Source organism: Trachurus japonicus, chromosome 8, assembly GCF_045865225.1.
Source record: "Trachurus japonicus isolate A0001 chromosome 8, Traja_1.0".
Classification (NCBI taxonomy): Eukaryota; Metazoa; Chordata; class Actinopteri; order Carangiformes; family Carangidae; genus Trachurus; species Trachurus japonicus.
In genome coordinates, this window is record NC_140914.1 from 4,239,271 (window position 1) to 4,264,748 (window position 25,478).

Genomic DNA, 25,478 nt, shown 5'->3' on the forward strand with positions numbered 1-25,478 from the left:
TCCCTATATCCCTCAGTCTAGCGCGCCTGTGTTTGTGTGTCTGTGTGTGTGTGTGCGCCTGCATGCGGGAGAGAGAGCGAGAGGAGGGGCTGACTGACAGAAGAGGTGAGAGCCGGTGAAGCGCTGTTAAAAAAAACAACTTTTGTTTTCTGTGCAAGACTATGGTAAACACTTAATCGCCCGGGCGTTTAATTGAACCGGCGTTTATTATGCCAAATGAGGTCGGACCCCGGCGGCTATTAGAGCACAGGCGCGTATTTGCACGCGGGCGATTATTTGGTCATCTACGGTACACAAATCTTTGAGTCAATTTACTACCATTTAATACCTTTTTTCACTACCTTCAGATTTTTTTTAATACCACCACGACATCGAGTTGCACCAAGTATCAATCAGAAAGATTTTATGACATGTACATAGATTTTATCATCCAACACTTACTTACATCATTACCATTACCCAGGAGACTCGGTTGCACAACAGGGCATTAGTTACAGTAACCCACTTCATGTGGGACCTGAGGGCGTTAGCCCCCATCCAATTGATATTAATAGTTTTAAGACACACTTTACAATATGCCTGTCGGTCGTTTCCGGTGACAGGCCTTATCCAACCTTTGAAGTTTGGATCCTGGAGCCAGGCTTTTGAAAACTTGCATTTTCCCATATTCGAAACGTTTTGCCACATGCTAAAATCCGAAGAGATTCACTAGCACTTCTATCCGCCTGACAACTATGCGCGCGAAGACGATTTTAGATTTCTAGCGGCCAATGAATACAATGAATTGATATGACGTCAATATCATTCCCTTTTTTTTTGAAGTAGCGGTGCAAGCAAGTAATGCTTTATTTATTTTATTACGCCTATTTCATCAAAATAAAACCAGTCATTGTCCAAAAGAAAAAAAATAATACCTATTCTTTAAAATTAATACCTTTGGACCAAATTTATCACTTTTTAAGGCCATTAAATTTAGCTTTTTTGATTTATCACTTTTTAATACTTTTTAAAACCCCGCGGACACCCTGTTCTCTGTGGACTGAGGCTTTGATACTTTCACAGTATTAATATAGAAGCTAGAGCTGCTTTATAATCACACTACACATGGACATCTACCTTTATACTGTATGGAGCTTTAACACAAACATCTACCTTTATACTGTATGGAGCTTTAACACAAACATCTACCTTTATACTGTATGGAGCTTTAACACAAACATCTACCTTTATACTGTATGGAGCTTTAACACAAACATCTACCTTTATACTGTATGGAGCTTTAATACAAACATCTACCTTTTACACATATCTAAATCTTTAGTTGCAGTCTTAATGGGACAACGAGGAGTTTTGGAAAAGCGAAGCGTTTTCACACTACATTTATGAGCCTCCGCACCGTAAAATTCTTTTGACCGGCGCAAGACGGACTCGTGTTTTCATTCATCAATAATTAAAGTCAGAGGTTCAAAGAGGTTCACATACCGTCGTAGTTCCGACCATAAACGGCGATTCAGCTGTGTTATTCTCATGACTCGTTGCGAAACTGAAAGTAAAGAAACGCTGGTCGGCTCGACCAGCATCTCCGCCACCACTAATAGTAACAAAATAACGATAGAGACAGAACGATATATTTATCGAAAATGGGCCCATTAACAAGTGTGGGTAGCGGAGATTCATCCACATTAATATGAGACTTTTTTATAACCGATTAGAAACTCCTCGTTGTCCCTTTAATTAAAAAGATGTATATATTAGTGTTAGAAAATGCACATTTAACATTTTAGACAAGGTCAGAATGATTTCCCATAGACAACCACTGTAATATCAACGTAATATGTACCTGAAATCTAAAGTATTGGCAACATATTCTATTAAAAATGACTTGTATTTTCACATAACATTCAACACTGGCTGTCTTTGTGAGGTAGTCCTCCTGACCTTGTTTAATATATTTAATTCTGCAATAATTCCAAAAAACAGATGGTAATAAAACAAAACAAATAAAAAAAATAAAAAGATAATTAACCGTGAATTATGATAAAACTTATTTAAAATATAAAGAATTAGATTTTCCCTGATGTGCATGCATTTCACCTCTGTCTTGTGTATTACCGTATGTCAAACAGTGACAGATGTGATTGACGGATCAACTGTCATGACACAAGTGACAGAAAACTGAGAGCTGATGCATCAAATGTTGTTGTTTCTTTTTTTCAAACCGGAAAGAGGAATATTCTTGATATAGATAAGATAAGATAAGATCCCTTTGACCTCAGACTGCGAGCTGTGTGATATTGATCAGTTTAAAAAGAGCCACTCAGTCGTCTCGACTCGACACACACAACAGGGTATAGGGTGACATTGCTGCGACTCAGATGGAGGAAACACACAGATGTCATCATGTACTGTCATGTGCTGCTTCAGCTGCCTCGGCTCCCTCCACTGTTTTGTCCTTGAACAAGGACTTAATCTCTCTAATAACCTCAGGAGCTCACACTTTAAAACACACACACACACACACACACACAGACACACTCCTCTGAAGATTTCTATTCTCAACCAAAATCCACTACTGTTTGTTTGCAGAAATGTAAAACCACACCACCCAGTCTCCTTCTTCATCTGAGTCTTTTATCTCCAAGTGAGAAAACAAAACAACCAATGCAGTAACAATTGTAATTTAAAACAGTTCAACCTGTGCTAATGCTGTTTGATGTGGTTTGCAGTGCACCCAGGTGAATTCCTCTGTACCTCGATGCAGATGCCTCCCTGCTGATACTGAAGTTCACATCAGACTTTATAGGTAACCTGGTGCACCTGCAGTGAACAGCTGGTGGCTGCTGGACGAGAAGCTGCAGCGCGAGCGGCACCGAGGAGCTGGAAACAGCCGGTGTCCTCCAGGAGGAGGAGGAGAAGGAGGAGGAGGAGGAGGAGGAGAGCAGGACTCACCTGACCGCTGCTGCTGCTGCTGCTGCTGCTGCTGCTGCTGCTGCTGCTGCTGCTGCCGGGACGGGCTGAGCATGAAGAGGACGGACGATCCTGTCAGCTGTCTGAGGTCTCCATGCATCCTCCTTCCTCCCTCTAAGCGCCCATATGCACAGTCACCACCGCTCTGCTCACCATCACTGTCAAGCCACAACAAGTCATGATCACTTCCTGTTGCTGCGTTCAAAATAAAATGCCTACAGGAACTATATTTCTAACTGGCATCAAAACAGAATATGAAGGAAAACAACCATCTTCTGCACTTGAGTGTGTCACATATTCACTGTTCTCAGGTTGTGGAAAATTGATTGTCATTGTTTTGATAATTAATAAATTGTTTGATTATGCTCTTTTTTTTTTGAGGATTTGTGCTTTTTTATGCCAAATACTATGGTAGTATCTTATGGTGTCTCCAACCATCTCGTAACATGTACAAGCAATAGAGAAAAGAATCTGCAGATTAATCAATGATGAAAAAAAATTATCCTTAGTTGGTGTTTAAACTTACAGATAAAGTGGTTAAGTTTTGTTTTCATTCACAAATAAACTAAAACTTCACTGTAGGAATCTCATGAGACACCAGTGGACTAGTTGGACTGTTGGATGTCAGCTCATTACTGTGGTACAATATCATGTTAGATTATTAGATTAATTAACAATCAAATTATAATAACTGATTCATTTTAATTAATTGCTAAAAACTTCAAAACAAGTCCCTTTAAATTACATGCAAAGTCTGACTAACAGGCTAAAATCTACAAATCTCCAATTAGTAATGCTATTAAATGAAAGAAATTACATAACTGCTTTGATGATTTTTTTTTTTTAATTATATACTTATTTTTTAAAGCAACAGTGTCAAAGTCAGCCCAGCCTTGCTTCACAAATGTGTCATAAATGACTGTAAACTAAATATCTCTGCCTTTGACAAAATGTTCATTATCTTTTAACTTTTAATTACTCAGCCATTTCAGAAATGACCAAAAATAAACATTCAGCAAAAACATCATTACCAACCATCCCAACTTAATCAATTAATTCAGAAATATGTTAATTGATACAATTATACGTTACATAGGTTATATAATATGGGCTAAAAGAGACCATCTTTAGAAAATAACATAAGAAGAATCTAAATAAAGTCTAGTATTTGTCCCTGTCCATCCTGTCCTCTTGACTTTTATTTTGAAGGCGGCTTCCTGTTAATGGCGGCCTTACTGTTTTCAGCTTGTCGCTGCTCTGCTCCTTCGGTCCTCCGCCGCTGGCGACGAGCTGCTTTTCCTCCAGGGACACCGGGCAGCCGTCCGTCGGGACATATCGACCTCTTCATCCGGTCAAGGCGAATATCTTCTTCGGTCCAGGACCAGGACTCTGGAGGCTCAGTAGGACCCAGACTTCAGTTTAGTTCCGCACCCTCAAACCAAACTCCATTCAAAATGTACCATAATAACATCACCAGTCTTCATAGTAACGTTACTATAGCTACACGTACGCCGTTAAACGTTAATCGAAGTTCATTTCAAACGAACCGTTGCTGCTTTCTGGTTAATTCGGGACATAAATAATTCACCAACCGACATTTTATGAAAAGAAAAAGAAAACTTTGTGTGTCTGTTATGATCTAACCACTACACTAACTCATAAAGAAACTATTTCAGTCGTTAGCAAAGTAATTAAACACTTTTAGATTTAGCTGATAGTAACGCGGTTAGCTGTTAATCCGTCTTGTTAATTTAACTGATTCACCGTGGTCGCCATTTTTTCCCCCTTCTTCATAAAATGGAAAAGGACGTGTTTCGTTGGCGGGAGTTTCTTCTTGCCCCGATCAGCCGAACAGTTCTGCATTTGTTCGAGTTTAACAAAGTTCATCGTGTCCGTAGTTGGATGATTCTGACAATTGCCGGTAATAAGACGAATCGCCGGAGTCATCCATGTTGTTATTTTGTGCTGTCTCAAGGAAGTTTGTCCCGCCATTATGGTTGCGTTCAAGGAAAAGGCCAACAGTCGGACTTGCCAGGTTTTGTCCTAAAGATGAAAAGACATAGCCTACAAAACAAAAAACGATAAAATAGGCTACTGCAGCAATTTGAATTTTAAAAATATATATTTGAGATTCAGCGTGACCTTCAGTTTCCACTGACGCCAATCTTTGTAAGTATAAACCATAATGCTTTTCTCAAATGACTAGATTTAAAAGTAGCCTATTTTCCTTGCTGTTTACAGTTCGGTTAACATAGCAGCTAGCTAGCTTCTTTCCTAGAACTAAGCTAGGAATGAAAAGAAAGCTTAATTTTGTTGCTAATTTACCACTATATTTAAGCCATTTAGAGTATTTCTATTTTATGCTATTTTTATACTGCACTCCATCTCAGAGGGAAATTAAGTAAATTTGTATTATAAACAGCTAAATACCAGAGAAATATTGTATAGTTTCATGTTGGAGTGGCAGAATATCAATGACTGTATCTATATATAGTCATTGGAAAGGACTGAGGCAAACACTGGCACAGCTTTGCAGAGGAAACAGGTTATGTAACGCATCATAAACAGTATTGTCTCATCTTATATATCCCTGTTTGGAAAGAGACTCATTACTTCTGCACATGTGTTTGTACAACAAAGAAAGTACGCCCATACTTTTCAAATCCTGTTTTAGCTTAAGGGTGTTGGGGGCATCTGTGGTATGCAAACTACTGTTACATCGTAAAAAATGTATAGAAATTATATTTATAGTTTTATTTACCCATAGGATAGTAAAACTCTGTTTTTGTAATAAAGGGGCAAAAACAATCCAACTGGGTGTTTTGCAGAGAGAATCAAAAGACACCATTAAAGTAAGGGAGAGACAAATGAAAATATGATTACTGATTTTATTTGGTTTCAGGACAAATGAACCTCGAGGTATACAGCCAATCAAATATATGAGAGTATACAGACAGTAAAGGCATAAGCAAACTAAGCACCTGCTTAGGGCCCCGGACCATTATGGAGCCCCCAGAGATCAAGTCACTTTTTAAAGCTGTAGTGTTTAACTTATGTCGATCCATAGAGAAATTCTGCGTAATTACAAAAATCTTTAATTGTTGCTGTTGCAGTTTATACAAAAACAGAGGATGTGTTTACAGTAAATGCATTGTCTATCGGTTTATTTTGTTACTTTTAGTGGGCCTAGGTGACATTCAGTATCCCAGTAGTCTCTCAATTTTATTAATTAAACCTCAGGCTGCACTTTTAGCTGAATTTGGTACCATGTCAGAATAAAAACCATAGATGGGTAAAAACATGCCAGGCTATGATGAAGATTCGTAATGACAGATTAGAAAAACAAAATACATTTTTAGGTTAGTAAATAATCCATAATCCGTATTATTGACAGTAATAAAGGGCCCAAAAAAAAAAAAAAATCCTTAGGGCCCCATGGAGACTTGGGCTGGCCCTGAGAGTATAAATTTGTTGTTGTTATTTGGCTTTATTCAGGAGCATTTATCCAACCTGACCGACTCATCGTGAAACCGAGGACGTAGACAGAGAGTAGAACACTGATCTGCCGCAGGTGATCTGTTTTGTTATTGCTGTGCTGATTTTATGCTGTCCTGCTTTTATAATTGTACTGTATTTTGTGCCACTATGTTTGCATGTCGCTACTATGTGTGTAATTCACAGTCCATCCATGTGTGTTTTTAACTTTCTGTCCACTGCTATTGTGATGTCATCTGTCTGAGGTCTTTGCCTATGTTTTCTTAGCAATTTTGCCTGGTTAAATAAAGGTTGATGAAGAGGATGAAGAGGATGACTCCGGTGGTTGGACCCACACTGGAGGAGGCTGCCGTGACGAAGCCCGGCTGGGTGGTGGTGATCTGGGCCTGGATCCAGAACTGATACCGTGACACTCGGGTGAAGCCTGATGGAGCTTTGGGCAAAGCACAGCTCTTTCCGATTATGAAACTCGCCACTCCACCCTGGACCCACCTAGAGCCAGTTTTAGTCATCATGGGGCCGCCAGCGTCGCCCTGCACAGGATTAACACGACGGTGTTGGTACGTAAGGGGTCCATGTTGTCTAATGTCTGTTAATGTTTTATGTACTGTATTGTATGTTTGGTATGTGCTGTATTGCTCTGTGTTGTATGTATCCAGGCTCCCTCAATAAGCTTTCAGTAGCTTCAATGGGAGACCTGATTCACACGAAGTACGTTGTTGTGTGTGTGTGTGTGTGAATTAAGTATCTGTCATCATAAAAAAACATGCCTTTTTACTTCCTAATGTCATTACTGTGTGTGTCTTAGGCCTTTTCCACACGAGCCCGGGTTATTTTGTAACTGTGAACATGTGTTCCCCGGTTTTGCGTTTTGTTTTCTCCCTGTAACAAGTTACAAGTCGTTTATCTAACATCACGATTAGGCCAAAGCTGTTTAATGACGGTAAAAATCAAACATCTGGTAAATATCCTGCATAGTTTCTCTTTTCTGTGCTGCGGCCCTAGCAACGGCCCTAGCAACGGTCTGTTATAGCCTACTTGACGACGGTTATTATACAGAAGTAACAGACGGTAGAACGCAGCGATTGACCAGAGCAGCATTCAATAGCCGTGTAATAAGCAGAGTTAAAGGTGTACAGAAATGGCCGTTTGTCCTGTTTGTCGCGCCGAGTTGTCACGAGCTGCAACACGAGTTTACCCGAGTAAGGAAAACTAATTTGATTGGTCGTTATCGAGTGGGCGGGATATTCAAAGTTTGGGGCGAGCCCAAGCTCCGTGTGTGTGTGCGTGTCTCAGACGTTTGAATGACGGATTACGGATCCAATATCAGTGGCTGGTGAATCGTGTGCAGGCTGACGTATAATCCGTGCGCCTGCATTATCCAATGCGAAAAAAAAAATACACACTTTCATCCCGGATTTACTCAAAAATAGAATTTTGCACAAAGTTTGGCCTCCATCGTCTGAAAGATGAGTTATCACATTAATTTTATGATCCAGAGTGGGCTCAAATTCAGTTTTCTTTTCTGTACACCTTTAAAGCAGAAGTAAGCGATCCGGTCATTTTGGCTAATGCTGCGTTCCAGGCAGGCTTTTGAAACCGTAAATTACAGCTTAGGCAACCCCAACTCGTGTTTTTCCGACCTGTTGCCTGTGAAAGTCACTATAACGGCCACTCGTGTTTTTCCGACCCTTGAACTCGCACCAGATCGAACTGGTACGACTTCACAGGTCGGAAAAACACGAGTTACGGGTTGCCTTGAACCTCGTGCCTACGTCACCACATTCAGGCGCATCCCTTGGCTGCACACACAGCCCTTCATGCCGTTCTCTCTCCTCATTGGATAGAACTTGTAGGATACAAGAAAAGTTTTCTCCTTGGCTTACAGCAGAGCAGAGTGACTGACAGACCCGTGTTTCGGTCCAAACACTCTATGTAAGTGATTGCTGTCGGAAGATAGAACTACTTAAGACTTATATTAACACAAAAATATTGCTTACTTCTGCTTTAATATTAGCGAGCTAAAATGGACGTGACAAAGTTGGTGTTGTTTATTACTATGCGGTCAGCTGTGTTTGGTCATGCAGTTGCTCATCTACAGAGGCGCCTGGACGAGTGTGTGTATGGAGTAGTTTTATTACATAGCTCGTGTGGACGCGGAATTTCACTTAACAAAACTTCTGTTTTAAGAATACCCGTGTTCGTGTGGACAAGGCCTTAGTAGGGCTGCAGGATCAGCAGTAAACAACCTATTGTGGTCATTTTTGGCCGATAGAGAAACAAGGCAACGTCAGTGACTTTCAAATCACTGCTAAAACACATTTTAATTGATATAGCTACTCATGATGTCTTTTTTTTCTCTTGTTATCTTTTTATTGTCTCCCTACCATCCTTTTATTGCTTTTATTGTTTTTGTCTGAATTTATGAATGGATATGTCCTGCAAATAATCTAGATACCAAGAGGTGAAAAGCTTCAAGACAGACTCACTTTGCAGATGCCCCTCCCTCCTGAGGAGGTGGCGGCACAGATCATGTTGTCCGTGATTCCTTTGTTGATTTTCTTGCACTGACTGTTGGAAATGACGGGAATTTTCAACTCCTGCAGCGGCTTAGTAGAAGGAAGAGGTGCTGAGGAAGAGAAGAGGTGTTAGCGTTAAAAGACATTAACTGAAGGTTTAAGAAGAATTAAGTCCCTCTCACAATCTGGGAGATATTTTGAGATGACTTGATCCAGTTTCTCGAAGTAGAGAGCTCGGATCTACCAATCTACTGAGCACCATCTTGGAAGTGCATAACCACTTGTAATGAAGGAGAAAATGTTTTAAAACCTTTATGTCGGGGTGCCGTTTAGCTTAGTGGGTAGAGCAGGCGCCTCATATGCACACTCTATAGTCCTCACTGCAGCCGGTTCTAGATCAAATCCAGATTCAGGTGGCCTTTTGCTGCGTGTCATTTCCCGTCTCTCTGCCTCCCCATTTACTCTGTGGACACTGACTGGTCAGGAGAAGGGACTGCAGCTGCTGCTTCTCCATGTTTCACTCACTGATATTGATATTGATACTTACTGTTAGTTTGGGGTCTTCCCCAGCCAGTGACCCAGACGTCCGTCCCATCCTCGTAGACGCTGTCAGCTGCTGCCAGACACACAGGTCTGATGTAGTCGTTGAATGTAACCGGTGAGGACAGTTTCACCAGGGCGATGTCGTTATTGAACGGGGTGTTGTTGAATTGTGCATGTCTGATGATCAGGCTCACTGTCCGGCGCTGCTCATGAGGATTTGGGCCTGCTTGTGCGTGACGTCCGAGGTAAACCGTCACACCAGAAGTGTAGGTGCTGAGAAAAACAACAAGACAACATGTGACTACTTTTTAATTCCTCTGTTTGGACAGGTGAGGTGTTTGATGTGTCAGAGCTCACCCGCGGAGACACTGAGCGGCCGTCAGGACCCACTGGTCGGTGATGAGGGAGCCTCCACAGAAATATACGCTTTCTACACTGACCTGCCATGGCCACGCCCCCTCAGCAGCATCCTGACCTCCTACGATCGTTGTGTTGAGTGGCCCGATGCCACAAACTGAAGGTAAAGGGTCAAAGTTCATGTTTGTTTGCTGCTTATCTGTGAAAAATCTCCACATGAATTGAATCAATTCAGATTAAATCTTTTATAATGATTTAACAAACCTCTGTGGAGACACTGTGTCACTCTCCACCTGATGTGTTTTAATTATTCAAACCTTAACTGAGAAATTAAATAACTAAGCCGAACTCACCGTCTGACTGAGCGTCGATTCCTGTGGAAGAGACACAAGAAATAAACATAGATCAATAGAAATAACAGTATTATAGAAGATGCCTATGTTTTTATTGGTATATGAAAGACCTCTCCCTGTTTTCTTTTCTGTCTATTCACACAGAAAAGAAACTTTACACCATGTAGAAGTGATAACAGTGATTCATATAAACACAGCATCCCACCATCATGTCTGGGAAACACAGTTATATGAAACACAATATATCATGTTAATCAATCATTGACCTTTAACAGTTTGGGGAGGAGGACTTTGTTCCTTCTTTATGCTCAGCTACAGAGCTGCAATTAAGATTAACAGGTTGAACTTTTCCTTTGAAGTTGAGGCTGTTGACATCCTAAATAAAAATCTAAGAGTTCAAAAAGATATTCATACTTATATATATATATAGCGCACACCTCCACGGCCGGCTCGTGCCCTGAAGCGATCGTTTCGGTGTCTGGTCTGTTTTATGCATGAGCCGCGAGTGAATCGGGTCAATTTTCAAAATAAAACACCGCGATTGGCGAATACGAGAGGCCAATGTATGTGCGTTTGTAGCTTATTTGTGTTTATTTATCTAAACAGAGAGCGAGAGAGATGAACACACACACACAATTGATAGATTTTGTGATGACTGCTCAAAGTGAGAATGTTAGTGTGAAATATAACTACACTACACATTGTTGTTTTCATTAAAAAAACATTTGTACAAAGCAAGCCTATCCACTTTTCCATTTTGATAAGAGTATTAAAATGATAATTCAAAGGTAATTTAGAATAGATAAATATGCGATTAATCGCAAGTTAACTATGCGATTAATCGCAAGTTAACTATGCGATTAATCGCAATTCAATATTTTAATCGATTGACAGCACTAATTTTTTTCACTGTCATCACTACAAATACAAATCAGATGATCAACACTGATGCTCTGCTGAAACCAGGTCAATTTGATATTAATATTTAACAATATTTTTTATAATAAGGCAGCACTCACCTGTGAGTGTTGACACCAACAGCACGGCAGCACAAAGCAGCTTCAGCTCCATGATGCAGACGGTCTTCAGACTGAGTCGAATCACAGTCAATACTGACGGAGGGAGAAGTGACTAAAGAAGTGAAAGTCACTGTTTTTAAACACCTGTACATGTGCTCACCTGACTGCACCTGACCTGATCACGTGACCACCAATTGTTAGCTGCAAAAACAATACAGTAGCCTATACATGTCATATGACATTAATGGGGCTGCCACATTTTAGACGTTATTGCTGAGCAAGCAATGTTAGAATGATCGCCTGTTAACCAGTCCCTCCAGGAATTCGCGAATTTGCAATCACAACAATTAACGCAAATTCAGCCAATCCCCGCAAATTTTTGCGATCTTGCAATTTTGTACAATCACCACAACTTTTCCGCAAATTGGACCAATTGTCGGTGCTTTCCGCGAGTTACACAGCAGAGAGTGCGAGTCTGGACGGAGCGGTGGTTGAAAGTGAGTCCACGGAGGAACAGCGTGGCTGGGCTGACGGCAAGAAACTTGATACAACATGCACAAAGTGATAAGTAAAGGAACACAAGCTGAGTTGAATGTGTTGAGTGTGTGAGTTGTCCTGGTTGACCACCCAAGGCTGTGTCAACCCCGCAGCACTCGCCGAGGGGGAATCCAGTGAACTAAAGGAATCAGCAAAAGGCATGCAGGTATTGAGGACAGCTACATGTACCTTGGGATCCCGCAAAAAAAATGGGAACCACAAAGCCGAATACCTACACAGAGGAAGGCAAGTCCTGTAAAGTCAGTTGAACAGAAAGATAATTCATCCAGACTGGAATGATCCCATCCAACTACTGGCCAATTATTTTCCTCTACCAGTTGCTGGTAACAGTGACTTGGGACTGCAATCTGTCATTTGGACTTGATAAGTGTGGTCGGGTGGTTTCCAAGACAATCAAAAATCAACATAGCAGGTGCTGAAGACAGCTACAGTGCAAGCACCTTGGGATCCCACAAGCAAATGGGAACCACAAAGAGGCTGCAAGGAACTCAGCAACAGCCAAATACTTACACAGAGGAAGGCAAGTCTTGTAAAGTCAGTCAGTGGGGCTCTGTAAAACAGCTCGGCCAACTGCACAAGCCACCATCCAATGCAGCATGTACCAAGGAGTTGCTCTGTCCCTGCTGCTACTCTACACATGCCCGATTCCCCTCAGCCAGATTGGTACAACGAATGGCTATGCAGAGTGGAGCAACCATCAGTCACCTCCTCCATTGGTGAAGACTACCAAAAGGTAACATGGCAGATGTTGTGGACAGCTACAAGTACAATGGGATCCCACAAGCAAATTGGAACCATGTAGAGGTTGTAAGAAAATTAGCCACAGCCAAATATCTATACAGAAAAAGGCAAATCCTGAAAAATCATTTCACTGGAAAGACCAAGATCTGGGCTATTACCATCTATGTCCTGCTGGTCATCAGGCGATAGAGGCCACTGATATCAAGATAAGGAAGCTCTTCACAGTGCATGGAGGGTTTCACTCCAAGTTGAGCCCCCTGAGGCTGTACTCCAGGGAGAAAGAAGGAGTCCGAGGATCAGTGAACATCAGGGCCACAATCCAGGATGAGACAACAAAGATCAATGAGTATCAGCAAGATGGTCTGAGTCGCTCAGTGAACACCCTGCACAGCAGAAGCCCGAAGAGGAATAAGAATTCAAACAAAAACAAACCCTTTGTCCATGAAGAAGTAATAACAGTGATATGAACACGGCATTCTGATAAAATTACTGGGAAACAGGGTTATATGGATAATATAAAACACAGTTCATTATGTTAATCATTGAACTTTACCATTTTGGGAAGGAGAACTTTGTTCCTTCTTTATGCTAAGCTCAATAAAAAGCTGGCAATACAGAGAGTTACACTGAAGTTGAGGCTGTTTATTGTCCAAAATAAACATCTAAAATTTCAAGAAGATATTCATATTATTATGAAAATGATTGGATGGAGAATCAAAAGACACCGGAAAGTAAAGAAGAAACAAATAAAAGATGAATATTGATTTTATTTGGTTTCAGGACAAATTAACTTCCAGGTAAACAGCCTATCAAATATACGAGAACATAAACTTTGTTGTTGTTGTTATTTGGCTTTATTCCGGACCATTTGTCCGACCTGATTGACTCATCATTAAACCTCTTATGAGAGGACGTAGAGAGAGAGCAGAACAGTGAGGATGACTCCGGTGGCTGGACCGACACTGGAGGAGGCTGAGAAGGTGACAAAGCCCGGCTGGTTGGTGGTGATCTCGCTCTTGATCCAGGACTCATACTGGGACACTCTGGTGAAGCCTGATGGAGAAGTGGGCATCGCACAGAAGAGTCCGATTATGAAACTCACCACTCCACCCTGGACCCACCGGGAGTCAGTTTTAGTCATCATGGGGCCGCCACCATCACCCTGCACAGGATTAACATGACAGTTACGGTTAGTAGAGGAAGAAAGTAGTGGTAACATTCGATCCTGTTATTTATTATTTATCACAACTAATTATGAATGTACTGTTAGCTTAGTATTCGTCTTTAGCTGGGTACATTACTTTTTGCATGTGTCCTATATTCCAAAGTTGCAGTGAGTTGAACCCTCAGGGCCACGGTATTTTAGCATCACTTGCAATAAACCAATCAGATTCCTTTTATAATGGTGTTGATTATATTTATTTATCAGCATGTAAAGTAAGTAAAGCTTGTTGTCATGCCTTTTTACTTCCTAATCATTTGCTTGTGTGTTAGTAGGTTACAGGTCAGGACATGTAGGAAACAGCCTATTGTGGTAATTTTTGGGTGATAGAGAGACAAGACAACGTCAGTGACTTATGACCTTATGACCTTTCATTTGACTGTCAAAGAATAGGTTATTATTTTGTTATTGTTATTAGGGCCGCGGGCAATCGCACCGGGCACTGGTCCCAACAGCTATGAAATAGCTGCAGGGACCAGTGCCCGGGCGAACTCGAAGAGTTGCAGGACATATTATATATCAAAACGTGCGTCCTGATCGGGATCGGTGTGCTATTACTTTTCTCAACAGTGTACGAATTATTCGCGACGTAAGTCGCGAAATACTGCGCAAAATTTTTGCATGTAAGTCAATGGGACGGGCGGGAAAAAAAGAGCGAAAAAGACCAATCATCGGAGTTTAACAAAAGTCTACTGCTCAGGCATACTTTCACCTAGAGACTCCATTTAAACTTTAAACAGTAGACACAAGTCTTGTGTATTGTCGTATTACTCCACGTTTTGATAGGTCATATAGTTTTTGATCAATCCCTGATCAATGACCATGATCATTTTTGGAGAAATTATGAGTTTATAATGGGTGTGTATTGCATGGAATGTTCGTGTCAGAGTGCGTGACATCATCGGTTAGAGTGGGAGAGAGTGAAGAAACATTCTGTATTTTTTCTGGATAAACTGTCAGCACGGCCACAATTTTCACTCTACACACATAATTTTTTCAGAATTTGTAAGACAAACTTGTTATCTCTCATGTCATGTGCTCAAAATATCAGAGAGACTTACAGAATTGACAGAATCAGCCTCTGAGTGCGGCCACGTCTGTCTCTGCTCCTCATTGAGTCCAATAAATATTTTCTGAGAGGAGCAGAACGGCCTGATGTTTTAAAACTGCCAGCGTCGCCAAAATATTTACTGTAGAAACACCAAATCGTACCGAAATTTTCAGGAAGTCCTTAGAGCAACGTTGATCTGTGTTTTGTTCTGATAGGAGTTACCGTTTTCTCACCCTAAGCCTAATTGTGAGGCCGGTTTAGAGGCAGAAAATGGCTCTTTTTCTCCACGTTTCTGTCTGTCTCAGCCTGCGGGGGCCCCTATCGCCGTGGTAACCTCTTTGATCCTCAGGCCAGAGCTCGTTAACTTCATAAACAATCCAGCTGGCACTCGTTTAAATGTTTATAAACACAGACACAGCTAAATCAGACTGACACAGGATGCAGCTACTAACTAACTATGTGTCAAGTCAGTCACACACACAGACTCTAGAGCCAGCTTCATGTGATTACAGTCACACACACACACACACACACACACACACACACACACACACACACACACACCTTCATGTGATTAAAACACAGTTAACGTGCAACAGAATTTAAACTTAAACCATGATTTAATCTGGTTTTAAAGTTAAACCTTGTTGGTGTCACACACACACACACACACACACACACACACACACACACACACACACACACAGGTAACCTAATGTGGTTACAGCTCCTCCATATCAGTGCTTATAGAAAGATGATCATGTGTCTGTCTGATCAGCTCTGTCTTGCGCTTAAGATCGTGGGTTTGATCGGGATCGGGGTGCTATTACTTTTCTCAACTGTTTACGAATTTTTCGCGACGTAGTCGCGAAAAACTGCGCAAAAATTTTGCATGTAAGTCAATGGGACGGGCGAAAAAAAAAGAGCGAAAAAGACCAATCATTGGAGTTTAACAAAAGTCTACTGCTCAGGCATACTTTCACCTAGAGACTCCATTTAAACTTTAAACAGTAGACACAAGTCTTGTGTATTGTCGTATTACTCCACGTTTTGATAGGTCATATAGTTTTTGATCAATCCCTGATCAATGACCATGATCATTTTTGGAGAAATTATGAGTTTATAATGGGTGTGTATTGCATGGAATGTTCGTGTCAGAGTGCGTGACATCATCGGTTAGAGTGGGAGAGAGTGAAGAAACATTCTGTATTTTTTCTGGATAAATTGCCACCACGGCCACAATTTACACTCTACAGACATAATTTTTTCAGAATTTGTAAGACAAACTTGTTATCTCTCATGTCATGTGCTCAAAATATCAGAGAGACTTACAGAATTGACAGAATCAGCCTCTGAGTGCGGCCACGTCTGTCCCTGCTCCTCATTGAGTCCAATACAAATATTTTCTGAGAGGAGCAGAACGGCCTGATGTTTTAAAACTGCCAGCGTCGCCAAAATATTTACTGTAGAAACACCAAATCGTACCGAAATTTTCAGTAAGTCCTTAGAGCAACATTGATCTGTGTTTTGTTCTGATAGGAGTTACCGTTTTGTCATGCTAAGCCTAATTGTGAGACCGGTTTAGAGGCAGAAAATGGCTGTTTTTCTCCACGTTTCTGTCTGTCTCAGCCTGCGGGGGCCCCTATCGCCGTGGTAACCTCTTTGATCCTCAGGCCAGGGCTCGTTAACTTCATAAACAATCCACCTGGCGCTCGTTTAAATGTTTATAAACACAGACACAGCTAAATCAGACTGACACAGGATGCAGCTACTAACTAACTATGTGACAAGTCAGTCACACACACACACACACAGACTCTAGAGCCAGCTTCATGTGATTACAGTCACACACACACACACACACACACACACACACACACACACACACACACACACAGGTAACCTAATGTGGTTACAGCTCCTCCATATCAGTGCTTATAGAAAGATGATCATGTGTCTGTCTGATCAGCTCTGTCTTGACCTTAAGATCGTGGGTTTGATTCCCATGTTGACAGAGATGGCACAACCCGCAGTAGCTCCCGTGGCCCATTCAAAATTTCCCGAGAGGAAATTTTCTAGTTATTATAATTATTGTGGCGTCATAATGATATACATACAAAGGGGTGAAAAGCTTCCAGACAGACTCACATAGCAGATGCCCCTCCCTCCTGAGGAGGTGGCGGCACAGATCATGTTTTCCGTGACTCCTGCGTAGTGTTTCTTGCACCGAGTGTTGGAAATGACAGGAAGTTCCACCTCCTGCAGCGGCGCATGAGAAGCAAGAGACGCTGAGGAAGAGAAAAGATGTTAGCGTGAACAGAACGTTAAGCCCGAATCACACAATGCGATTTCAGCCTGATTTTGTCGTGGCTGACACATTCCCAGTGTCGGGCCTGGTTATGGGCGTCTGGAACGACTGACAACAAACAACTTTGCTCTACAATGCCCCAACGTAAAGTCTGGCATGTTAGAAATTTTTGCATTTCTTCTAGTCTGACATCTCCTACGACGTGAAACTTGATGTTGACCAATAGGATGACAGAGAGCTCTGATGCACTGTTAACATCCAGTGGACATGTGCTTCATGTTTTGAGGTGAACACATTCATTAACTTTCCTCATGTTCTCTGTGATGAACAGTGATTGACAACTTGTTGTGACGCCTCACCGATCACTTTGAATTCGCATAGGGTCGTAATTGATGACTGGTCGGGGTCATACTTGACACGGCAAGAATTCATGCCACTGTGATCGTTTATCTGACATTGTGGCCATCATGAATGACCAACAAATCATGTAGTCTGATCCTGGCCTTAACTGAAGGTTTGAGAAGAACTAACTAAACTCCTAACCTTTCACATTCTGGGGTGATGTGACCACTTTTTTGAAGTAGAGAGCTTGGATCTACTGAGCGCAATCTTGGAAGTGGCCTGACTCCGCCCCCTATCTGATAAGGGCAGAGCAGCTAGAGCTTGTGAGGAGCTGAGACTTGAGTGCATGCTGGTTTGTGGCAAACATAGGCTGAAGCTGCCTGCCACTCAAAAAGGCCAAGCCCTCATTTATATAATTTTTGACATAACCACTTGTAAAGAAGGAGGAAATTATCAGTACAGAACAAATGTGTTTTTGTTAAAACATGTTTATTTCTGCTGTAAAGTTAAAGAACATTTTAACATGGGAGTCTATGGACTCCCATGACTCCCTATGGACAACTCTACAACACTCTAGTGGCCAGGAGAAGAAGTGCAGTTTAGGGCTGCCACGATTAGTCGACTAGTCACGACTACGTCGACTATTAAAATCGTCGACAACTAATTTAATAGTCGATGCGTCGTTTCTTTTCTTTTTTTTTAAACTTTGTTTTTCTCTCAAAACTGCTGGGGCACCTTCCACACACGCACCCACCGCTGCAGCCGCCCACCACACACACACGTGCACTCACCCACTCAAGGTGAGTTTACAGGTGGTCTCTCTCTTTTCTCTCTCTACCGGTCTTGTCCCTCATCAGGCGGCACCGGTGAAACCCCCCGCCCCCCCGCCGCCGCCGCCGCCGCCACCGCTCCTCTCCCTCTCTCTCTCTCTCTCTCTCTCTCTCTCTCTCTCTCTCTCTCTCTCTGTCATTTTAAATGAGAAGCGCTACTAGGAGCGGTACCGCCGCTCCACCGTTTTAAATCACTGACTGAAAAACAGCCGTTCGTCATTTAAAAATAAAATCACGGACTTTGAGACTCGGTGTTGGAGAATATTGGAACGTTACCGCGTCCGGTCACAGCGTCCTGGTCACGTAATGAGCGCTCATCTTAACGAGGAAGTCTTCTCTCCCGGCGTAAAACTACGTCAATATTTTCCGGTAGCTTCTCATCACAGTCCGCACCTTGCAGAGTTTGAGCTGCACCTCAGTTTCACTTGTTTTCATTTGACAGTTTCACACAGAACTTTCTGTTGAGTCTTTCCACGTTTCTCCCTCTGTGACAGTAAAAAGGACATTTACATTTTTTCAGACAAGACGATTGTCTTATAAACTATTTGATTTTTTTTTAACAGAACGACTCCTATTATTTACACTGAGCACAAGTTATATTTGATTGATAGGCCTACCAAAACTTTATTATTGTGAACAATTCCTTAGTTTCAGGTGTCCACATCATTTTATTTAAATGCTATGTTTAATGCCAGAGACAAATGAAGGAAAGACAAAAAACCTTTAAGTATTTATTTTGGTGTTGTTTAGGCCAGTGCCTTATCCTTATTTTACTCAGCTGTTTGCACTTTATGCTACAGTTAAAGCTGCATATTTCATTAAATGTTTAATGAACTATCATCTTAATTGTCTTTATTTTTAGTTAGCATATAGGCTACCTTAAACACTTCAAGCTGAAAGCTAATGATGGTATATAAGAGCAGCTGCATGCTGGTGCGATAAGCTGTATGTTTTACATTCAATTTACGTATGATCCGATTAGTCGACTAATCGAAAAAAATAGTCGGTGACTAGTCGACTATCAAAATAATCGTTTGTGGCAGCCCTAGTGCAGTTGCTGCTCTCCATCTTTCAGTCACTACTTCATATTGATAGTGATACTTACTGAAGATCTGGAGTCTTCCCCAGCCGACAACCCAGGTGTTGGTCCCGTCCATGTAGACGCTGTCAGCTGCTGCCAGACACACAGGTCTGATGTAGTCGTTGAATGTAACCGGTGAGGACAGTTCCACCAGGGCGATGTCGTTATTGAATGTGTTGCTGCTGAATTCTGGATGTTTGATGATCTGGATCACTGTGCGGCTCTGCTCATTAGGATTTTGGCCTGATAGTGTCATACGCCCGAGGTAAACCATCACATCAGAAGTGTTGGTGCTGAGAAAGACAGTGAGACAACATGTGACTACATTTTATTCCACTGTTTGGACAGGTGAGGTGTTTGATGTGTCAGAGCTAACCTGCTGAGACAATGAGCGGCCGTCATGACCCACTGGTTGTTGATGAGGGAGCCTCCACAGATGAAACTATTGGATATGTGAATGCTGGCCTGCCATGGCCACGCCCCCATATCAGCATCCTCACCTCCTACAATCCTTGTGTTGAGCGGCGCGGTGCCACAAACTGAAGGTAAAGAGTCAAAGTTCATGTGTGTTTGCAGCTTATCTTTGAAAGATCTCAACATGAACTGAATCAATTCAGATTAAAATCTTTTATAATGATTAAATTAAACAACTGAGCTAAACTCACCATCTAACTGAGCGTCGATTCCTGTGGAAGAGACACAAGAAAAACACATAAAATAAATAGTAATAACAGTATTATAGAAGATACGTGTGTTTTTATTGGTATAGTATTAAAAACATAATTTCACATTAAAAATAAATTATAAGAAAAGCACAATTTTATACAGTCGTTACTGAAAAATATACAATACAAGAAATATATGATACAACTACTACTGTAATAATAACAATAATAATGATTATTATAATAATTACAATAAAATGATAACCATTGTTTGTGAAGAAGTGATAACAGTGTCATATATTTCTAACATAATTTCTGGGAAACATTGTCATAGAGCTAATACTGTAACTACTGTTAATCGTTTTGGGGAAGGAGTTGGAGTTTGTTCCTTCTTTTTATACTTTTTTTCTTTAACTCATTTTAATATCCTGTTTCTTTTTTATCTATATTTAGTTGATATTTATTTTTTGTACTTGTTCTACTTATTTACCTGTCACACCAAGTCAAAATCTTTGTGGGTTTTGTGATGTTTCAGTGTAGGAAATGAGTCATTTCTAATGTTAGATTGATAAATACACAAACATCACTTTGGGAATGATATTAATTCTCCAGAATTCTCAAATGGTACAGGTATATTGACGATGTATTTTGTTTATATCAAGGCAATCTGAATGAATTACGCGACTTTGTTGCATTATTGAACTGTTTTAATAGTAATCTTCAATTCACTGTGGACTATAGCCAGGAGAGAGTACATTTTTTGGACATGTGGGTCAGCAAGACAAATGGTACTCTCACAACTACCTTATATCGTAAGGATACTGACAGAAACACACTCCTTCTGGCGAACAGTTTTCATCCTACCCCATTGAAGAGGGGTCTCCCTAAAAGTCAGTTTTGTAGACTTAGGAGGATCTGTCAGACCACCGAAGATTTTACAGAGAAAGCGATGGACATGAGAGCTAGATTTGTCCAGCGTGGGTATCCTGAGGAATGGATTCAGAAAGCTTATGAAACCGTCCTGATAAAAACTCGCTCTGACTTGAAAAAAAGTCAGAAAAAAGAAAAGAGTTTTTCTGTCACCTATATTACCTCGTTTTCTCCCCTGTCACATGTCATAAAACCTGTTTTTAAAAAACATTGGCACATTCTACAGTCAGACCCAGAATTGTCTTTTTCGTTTAAAGATCTGCCGTTATTTGTGTACAAGAGGGGTAAAAACTTGAGAGATTTACTGGTTCATGCTGACGTCACTAACCAGCAACCCACGCAGCTACAACAGCGTCTCATACACCCCCTTCCCACTGGCAACTATCGCTGTGGCCACAGTGCCCAATGTAACAACACATACAAAACCCACCACTTCAGCCATCCTCACACAAACAAGAAGTTCCCCATCAACAGCATTATCACATGCGATGCCACGCATGTTGTGTATATTCTTTCTTGTCCGTGTGGTCTAGTGTATGTGGGTAAAACCATAAGAAAATTAAAACAGCGCATTAGTGAGCACAAAAGCTCTATACGCCGGAATGATAGGGAATACCCGGTAGCAGTCCATTTCAATGACGCCAGACATGACATCTCCTCCCTGCGCTTTTGTGGTATCGAAAAAGTAGTCCCACCACGCAGGGGGGGGGATCATGACTTGCTGTTAAAACGTCGTGAAGCATTCTGGATTTACAACTTACAGACTCTGTCACCTAGAGGTCTGAATGATGAGTTGCCTCTTCATGTGTGTTTGTAATAATTTTGACATGTTTCTTCCTAACCCCCCTCTTTGGCTAAAAAATTGTTAAGAAATGTGAAGAAATTTGTAAAAATGTCTAATGTTTATAGTAAATTAATTATGTTTGCATTTTCGATACTTTCGATATGATATGATGTGGTTTTCGATGTGGGGTGATGTCTTGCTCGGTCTCCTCACATGCAGGCCTATTTCAGATATGTAGGCTACTTAAATCGCTATCAAAGATGTTTTTCTAGAGATTTTTTCTATATTCTGTGTCTCCCCGAGTGCCCCTCAGGGTCTTAAAAAACCTTAAAAAATTCTTAATTCGATTTTTTTCCTAATGTATGAGATTCTGTAATGTAATGTGTATTTTGATATAATGTGTATATTTTGTTTACACTGTGTGTAACTTTTTTCCTCTGGGGTGTTGTCGCGTGAGGACGCTGATTGGTGCCGAGGCTATTTATACCGCCTCCTCCCTCACACACACCTTTAGAACCTGACGAAGGTCTCAGGACCGAAACGTTGCTCAATAAAACCTCTGCAAGTGATGACAGTGTGCGGGAGCTTTTTCTCATGTCTCGAATGATATTAATAAAATGTCTGGATTTCCTGTAAATATAAAGTTAATCAATCCGTTCTGTCACCACAAAGACAAATCAGCCTATCAACACTGATGCTCTGCTGAAACCAGGTCAATTTAATATTAATATTTTACAATATCTTTTATAATATGGAGCAGGCAGCACTCACCTGTGAGTGTCGACACCAACAGCACGGCAGCACAAAGCAGCTTCACCTCCATGATGCAGACGGTCTTCAGACTGAGTCGAATCAGAGTCGCTACTGACGGAGAGAGAAGTGACTAAAGAAGTGAAGGTTGCTGTTTTTAAATACCTGTACATGTGCTCACCTGACTGCACCTGGCCTGATCACCTGACCACCAATTCTTAGCTGCAAAAACAATATGTCATGTGACACATTATAATCACCCCCTCAGGTGGAATGGGGCTGCCACATTTTAGACTTTATTGTCCAGCAAGCAACATTAGGATGATGGCCTGTTAACCACGCAGAAAAACCCTCTGCCATGATTAAACATATAAAAGACCTGCTGTTACCCCTCTTCCTTCCAGCCACCTCTACCCACTTTAAACCCGAATCATTAGATAATTCAGTCATTTCCCATACAGGCGACCATTCAGTAATGACATTGGGGTGTCATTCAGACTTGATAAGTGTGGTCTGATGGTATCCAAGAGAATTGGTCAGAACTTAAGGAATCAGAGTCAGACTACAAAAAAGAAACTCTGTGAGGCCTGACAAACCAATCTGTGCACCACAGAGATCGACTACAAGATAGCCAATAACGTGATGCCTCGCAGATGGATCCTGGAATACTTGAACTCTACATCTTCAACAGGACTCTAGGAGCCTTCATCACGAGTTGCTCTGTCCCTGCTGCTGCTCTGCACAGACCTGAACCCACTAAGCCAGATCATTACAAAGAATGGGTATGCATACTAGCTACAGAGTGGAGCAACCATCAATCACCTCCTCTACATGGACAAATTTAAACTACAGTGACACTGGTGACCCAGACACCGACACACCACCAGAATCTTCAGCAACAATGTTGGGATCTCATTTGGACTTGATAAGTGTGGTCGAATTGTTTCCAAGAGACGGAAATTGGTTAGACCTGAAGACTATAAGAAGGCCACCAAGCTAATGTGGAGGATAGCTAAGAAAATTCGCCACAGCCAAATACCCACACAGTAAAATGCAAATCCTGAAAAGTAGTCTGAATGGAAAGAACAAGATCTGGGCCATCAACACCTACGTCCTGCTAGAGGCCACTGATATCAAGACAAGGAAACTCCTTAGCCTACAGTGCATGGAGGGTTTCACTCCAAGTTCAGCACCCTAAATCTGTGCTCCAGGGGGAAAGCAGGAGGCTGAAGATCAGTGAACATCAGAGCCACAATCCAAGATGAGACAACAAAGATCAATGAGTATATCAGGAAGATGGTCTGAGTTGCTTAGTGAACAACTTGCACAGCGGAAGCCCAAAGAGGAAGAACATTTTAAACAAAAACAAACCCTTTATTTATGAAGAAGTGATAACAGTGATTAATATAAACACGGCATTCTGATAAATTACTGGGAAACAGGCTTGAATAAATAATATAAAATACAATGCATTATGTTAATCACTGAACTTTACTGTTTTGGGAAGAAGGACTTTGTTCCTTCTTTATACTAAGCTCAAGTTACACTGATGTTGAGACCGTTTGCGTGCCAAATAAAAATCTAACATTTTAAAGGTTGAATATGGAAAATGTTTATTAAAAGATAAAAAATGTTTTTCAAAAATAACACATCCACAGGGCATTTAGAGGGGTGCAGAATAGAAAGTATTGCTTTTCCATAAATATCATGCATAGTTCTCCTCTGTGCTCCTCTGATCAGAGTGACCTCCCTGACAACAGGGACTATCTTGATCAATAGATGGTGGTATTCTGCTCATTCTCCATATTCAACCTTCAAGAATTTACTCATGCTGAACTCAGAGAATAAGCTGACGGAGGCAGAGATATTCTTTAGCTTCTTTTAGCATATTTATTTGAGACTAGCACACACTCACATGTTTCTTGAGTCATGGAGGAATGAACTCCCAACTTCCACCATACAGAAAACAACACTGGGCGTGGCTTAAACAAAACGTGATGACACAGCATCAGCTTCTGGCCTTTACGCTTACGACTCACTGTGGTGAAAACAAGATACTGCATCTATACAAACAGCAGTACAATCACATCTCACATTAACAGTCTTAATATGTATAGTTGTAATATGAAAATAACTGGAGAGAGAATCAAAAGACACTGGAAAGTAAAGAAGAAACAAATTAAAATATGAATATTGATTTTATTTGGTTTCAGGACAAATGACAATAAAGAAGAAACAAATGAAAAGATAAATGTTGATTTTATTTGGTTTCAGGACCAATGAAAGTAAAGAAGAAATAAATTAAAAGATTAATGTTGATTTTATTTGGTTTCCGGAGAAATTAACCTCAAGGTATTCAGCCTATCAAATGTATGAGAACATAGACTTTGTTGTTATTTGGCTTCGTTCAGGAACATTTATTCAACCTGACTGACTCATCATTAAACCTCCTATGAGAGAGAGCAGAACAGTGAGGATGTCTCCGGTGGTTGGACCAACACCAGAGGGAGCTGGAGCTGAGTAGGTGACAAAGCCCGGCTCATTGGTGATGATGTGGCTCCTGATCCATGACTCATACCGGGACACTCGGGTGAAGCCTGATGGAATATTGGGCGAAGCACAGATGAATCCAAGTATGAAACTCGACACTCCAGCCTGGACCCACCGTGAATCTGTTTTAGTCATCATGGGTCCGCCACGATCACCCTGCACAGGATTAACACGACGGTTAGTAGATGAAGACAGGCTCAGATTTATAACTTAAGTAAAAGTAGTGATTCCATTTGATCCTGTTATTTATCCTGTAGCTAAGTGTTTTAAAATTATGGTGGCCCTGAGGGCTGAATTGCAAAGACCCAGCTAAAGAGGCTAAGCCAACAGTACATATTTGCAGTGATATCCCAGTCTTGCAACAATGTCATAATCATTAATTATTATAACAAACCAAACAAACTCACCTTACA

At 41.1% G+C, this 25,478-nt stretch overlaps 2 protein-coding genes across 2 annotated transcripts in view; both read right to left on the bottom strand.

Annotated features, from left to right (window-relative positions):
- The window catches only part of LOC146982380 (calpain-15-like), a 37,418-nt gene extending 34,443 nt beyond the window's left edge, over window positions 1-2,975 (bottom strand). The window contains exon 1 of the mRNA XM_085783377.1: window positions 2,950-2,975. The gene's annotated coding sequence lies outside the window, so the exon portion shown is untranslated. The remainder of the gene's footprint in view (window positions 1-2,949) is intronic.
- Window positions 2,976-13,326: 10,351 nt separating this feature from the next.
- LOC146982381 (chymotrypsinogen B-like) lies at window positions 13,327-25,200 on the bottom strand. Its single transcript, XM_085785517.1, has 7 exons — window positions 24,963-25,200; window positions 22,537-22,629; window positions 20,052-20,072; window positions 19,763-19,925; window positions 19,411-19,679; window positions 16,974-17,113; window positions 13,327-13,714 (listed from the first exon to the last, which is right to left on the bottom strand). The coding sequence occupies exons 1-7, from the start codon at window positions 25,198-25,200 to the stop codon at window positions 13,454-13,456; spliced, it is 1,185 nt and encodes a 394-aa protein (XP_085641643.1). The 3' UTR covers window positions 13,327-13,453.
- Between the last annotated feature and the right edge of the window lie 278 nt (window positions 25,201-25,478).

What these genes read in the sequence shown, in the direction of transcription:
- LOC146982381 (XM_085785517.1), bottom strand. Translation starts at nt 25,200, where the DNA reads ATGACTAAAACAGATTCACGGTGGGTCCAGGCTGGAGTGTCGAGTTTC. An exon ending in GTTGGTGTCGACACTCACAG is followed by an intron (nt 20,073 to 22,536) that starts GTGAGTGCTGCC and finishes TCTCTTCCACAG; the next exon opens with GAATCGACGCTCAGTTAGAT. An exon ending in GCCGCTCATTGTCTCAGCAG is followed by an intron (nt 19,680 to 19,762) that starts GTTAGCTCTGAC and finishes TGTCTTTCTCAG; the next exon opens with CACCAACACTTCTGATGTGA.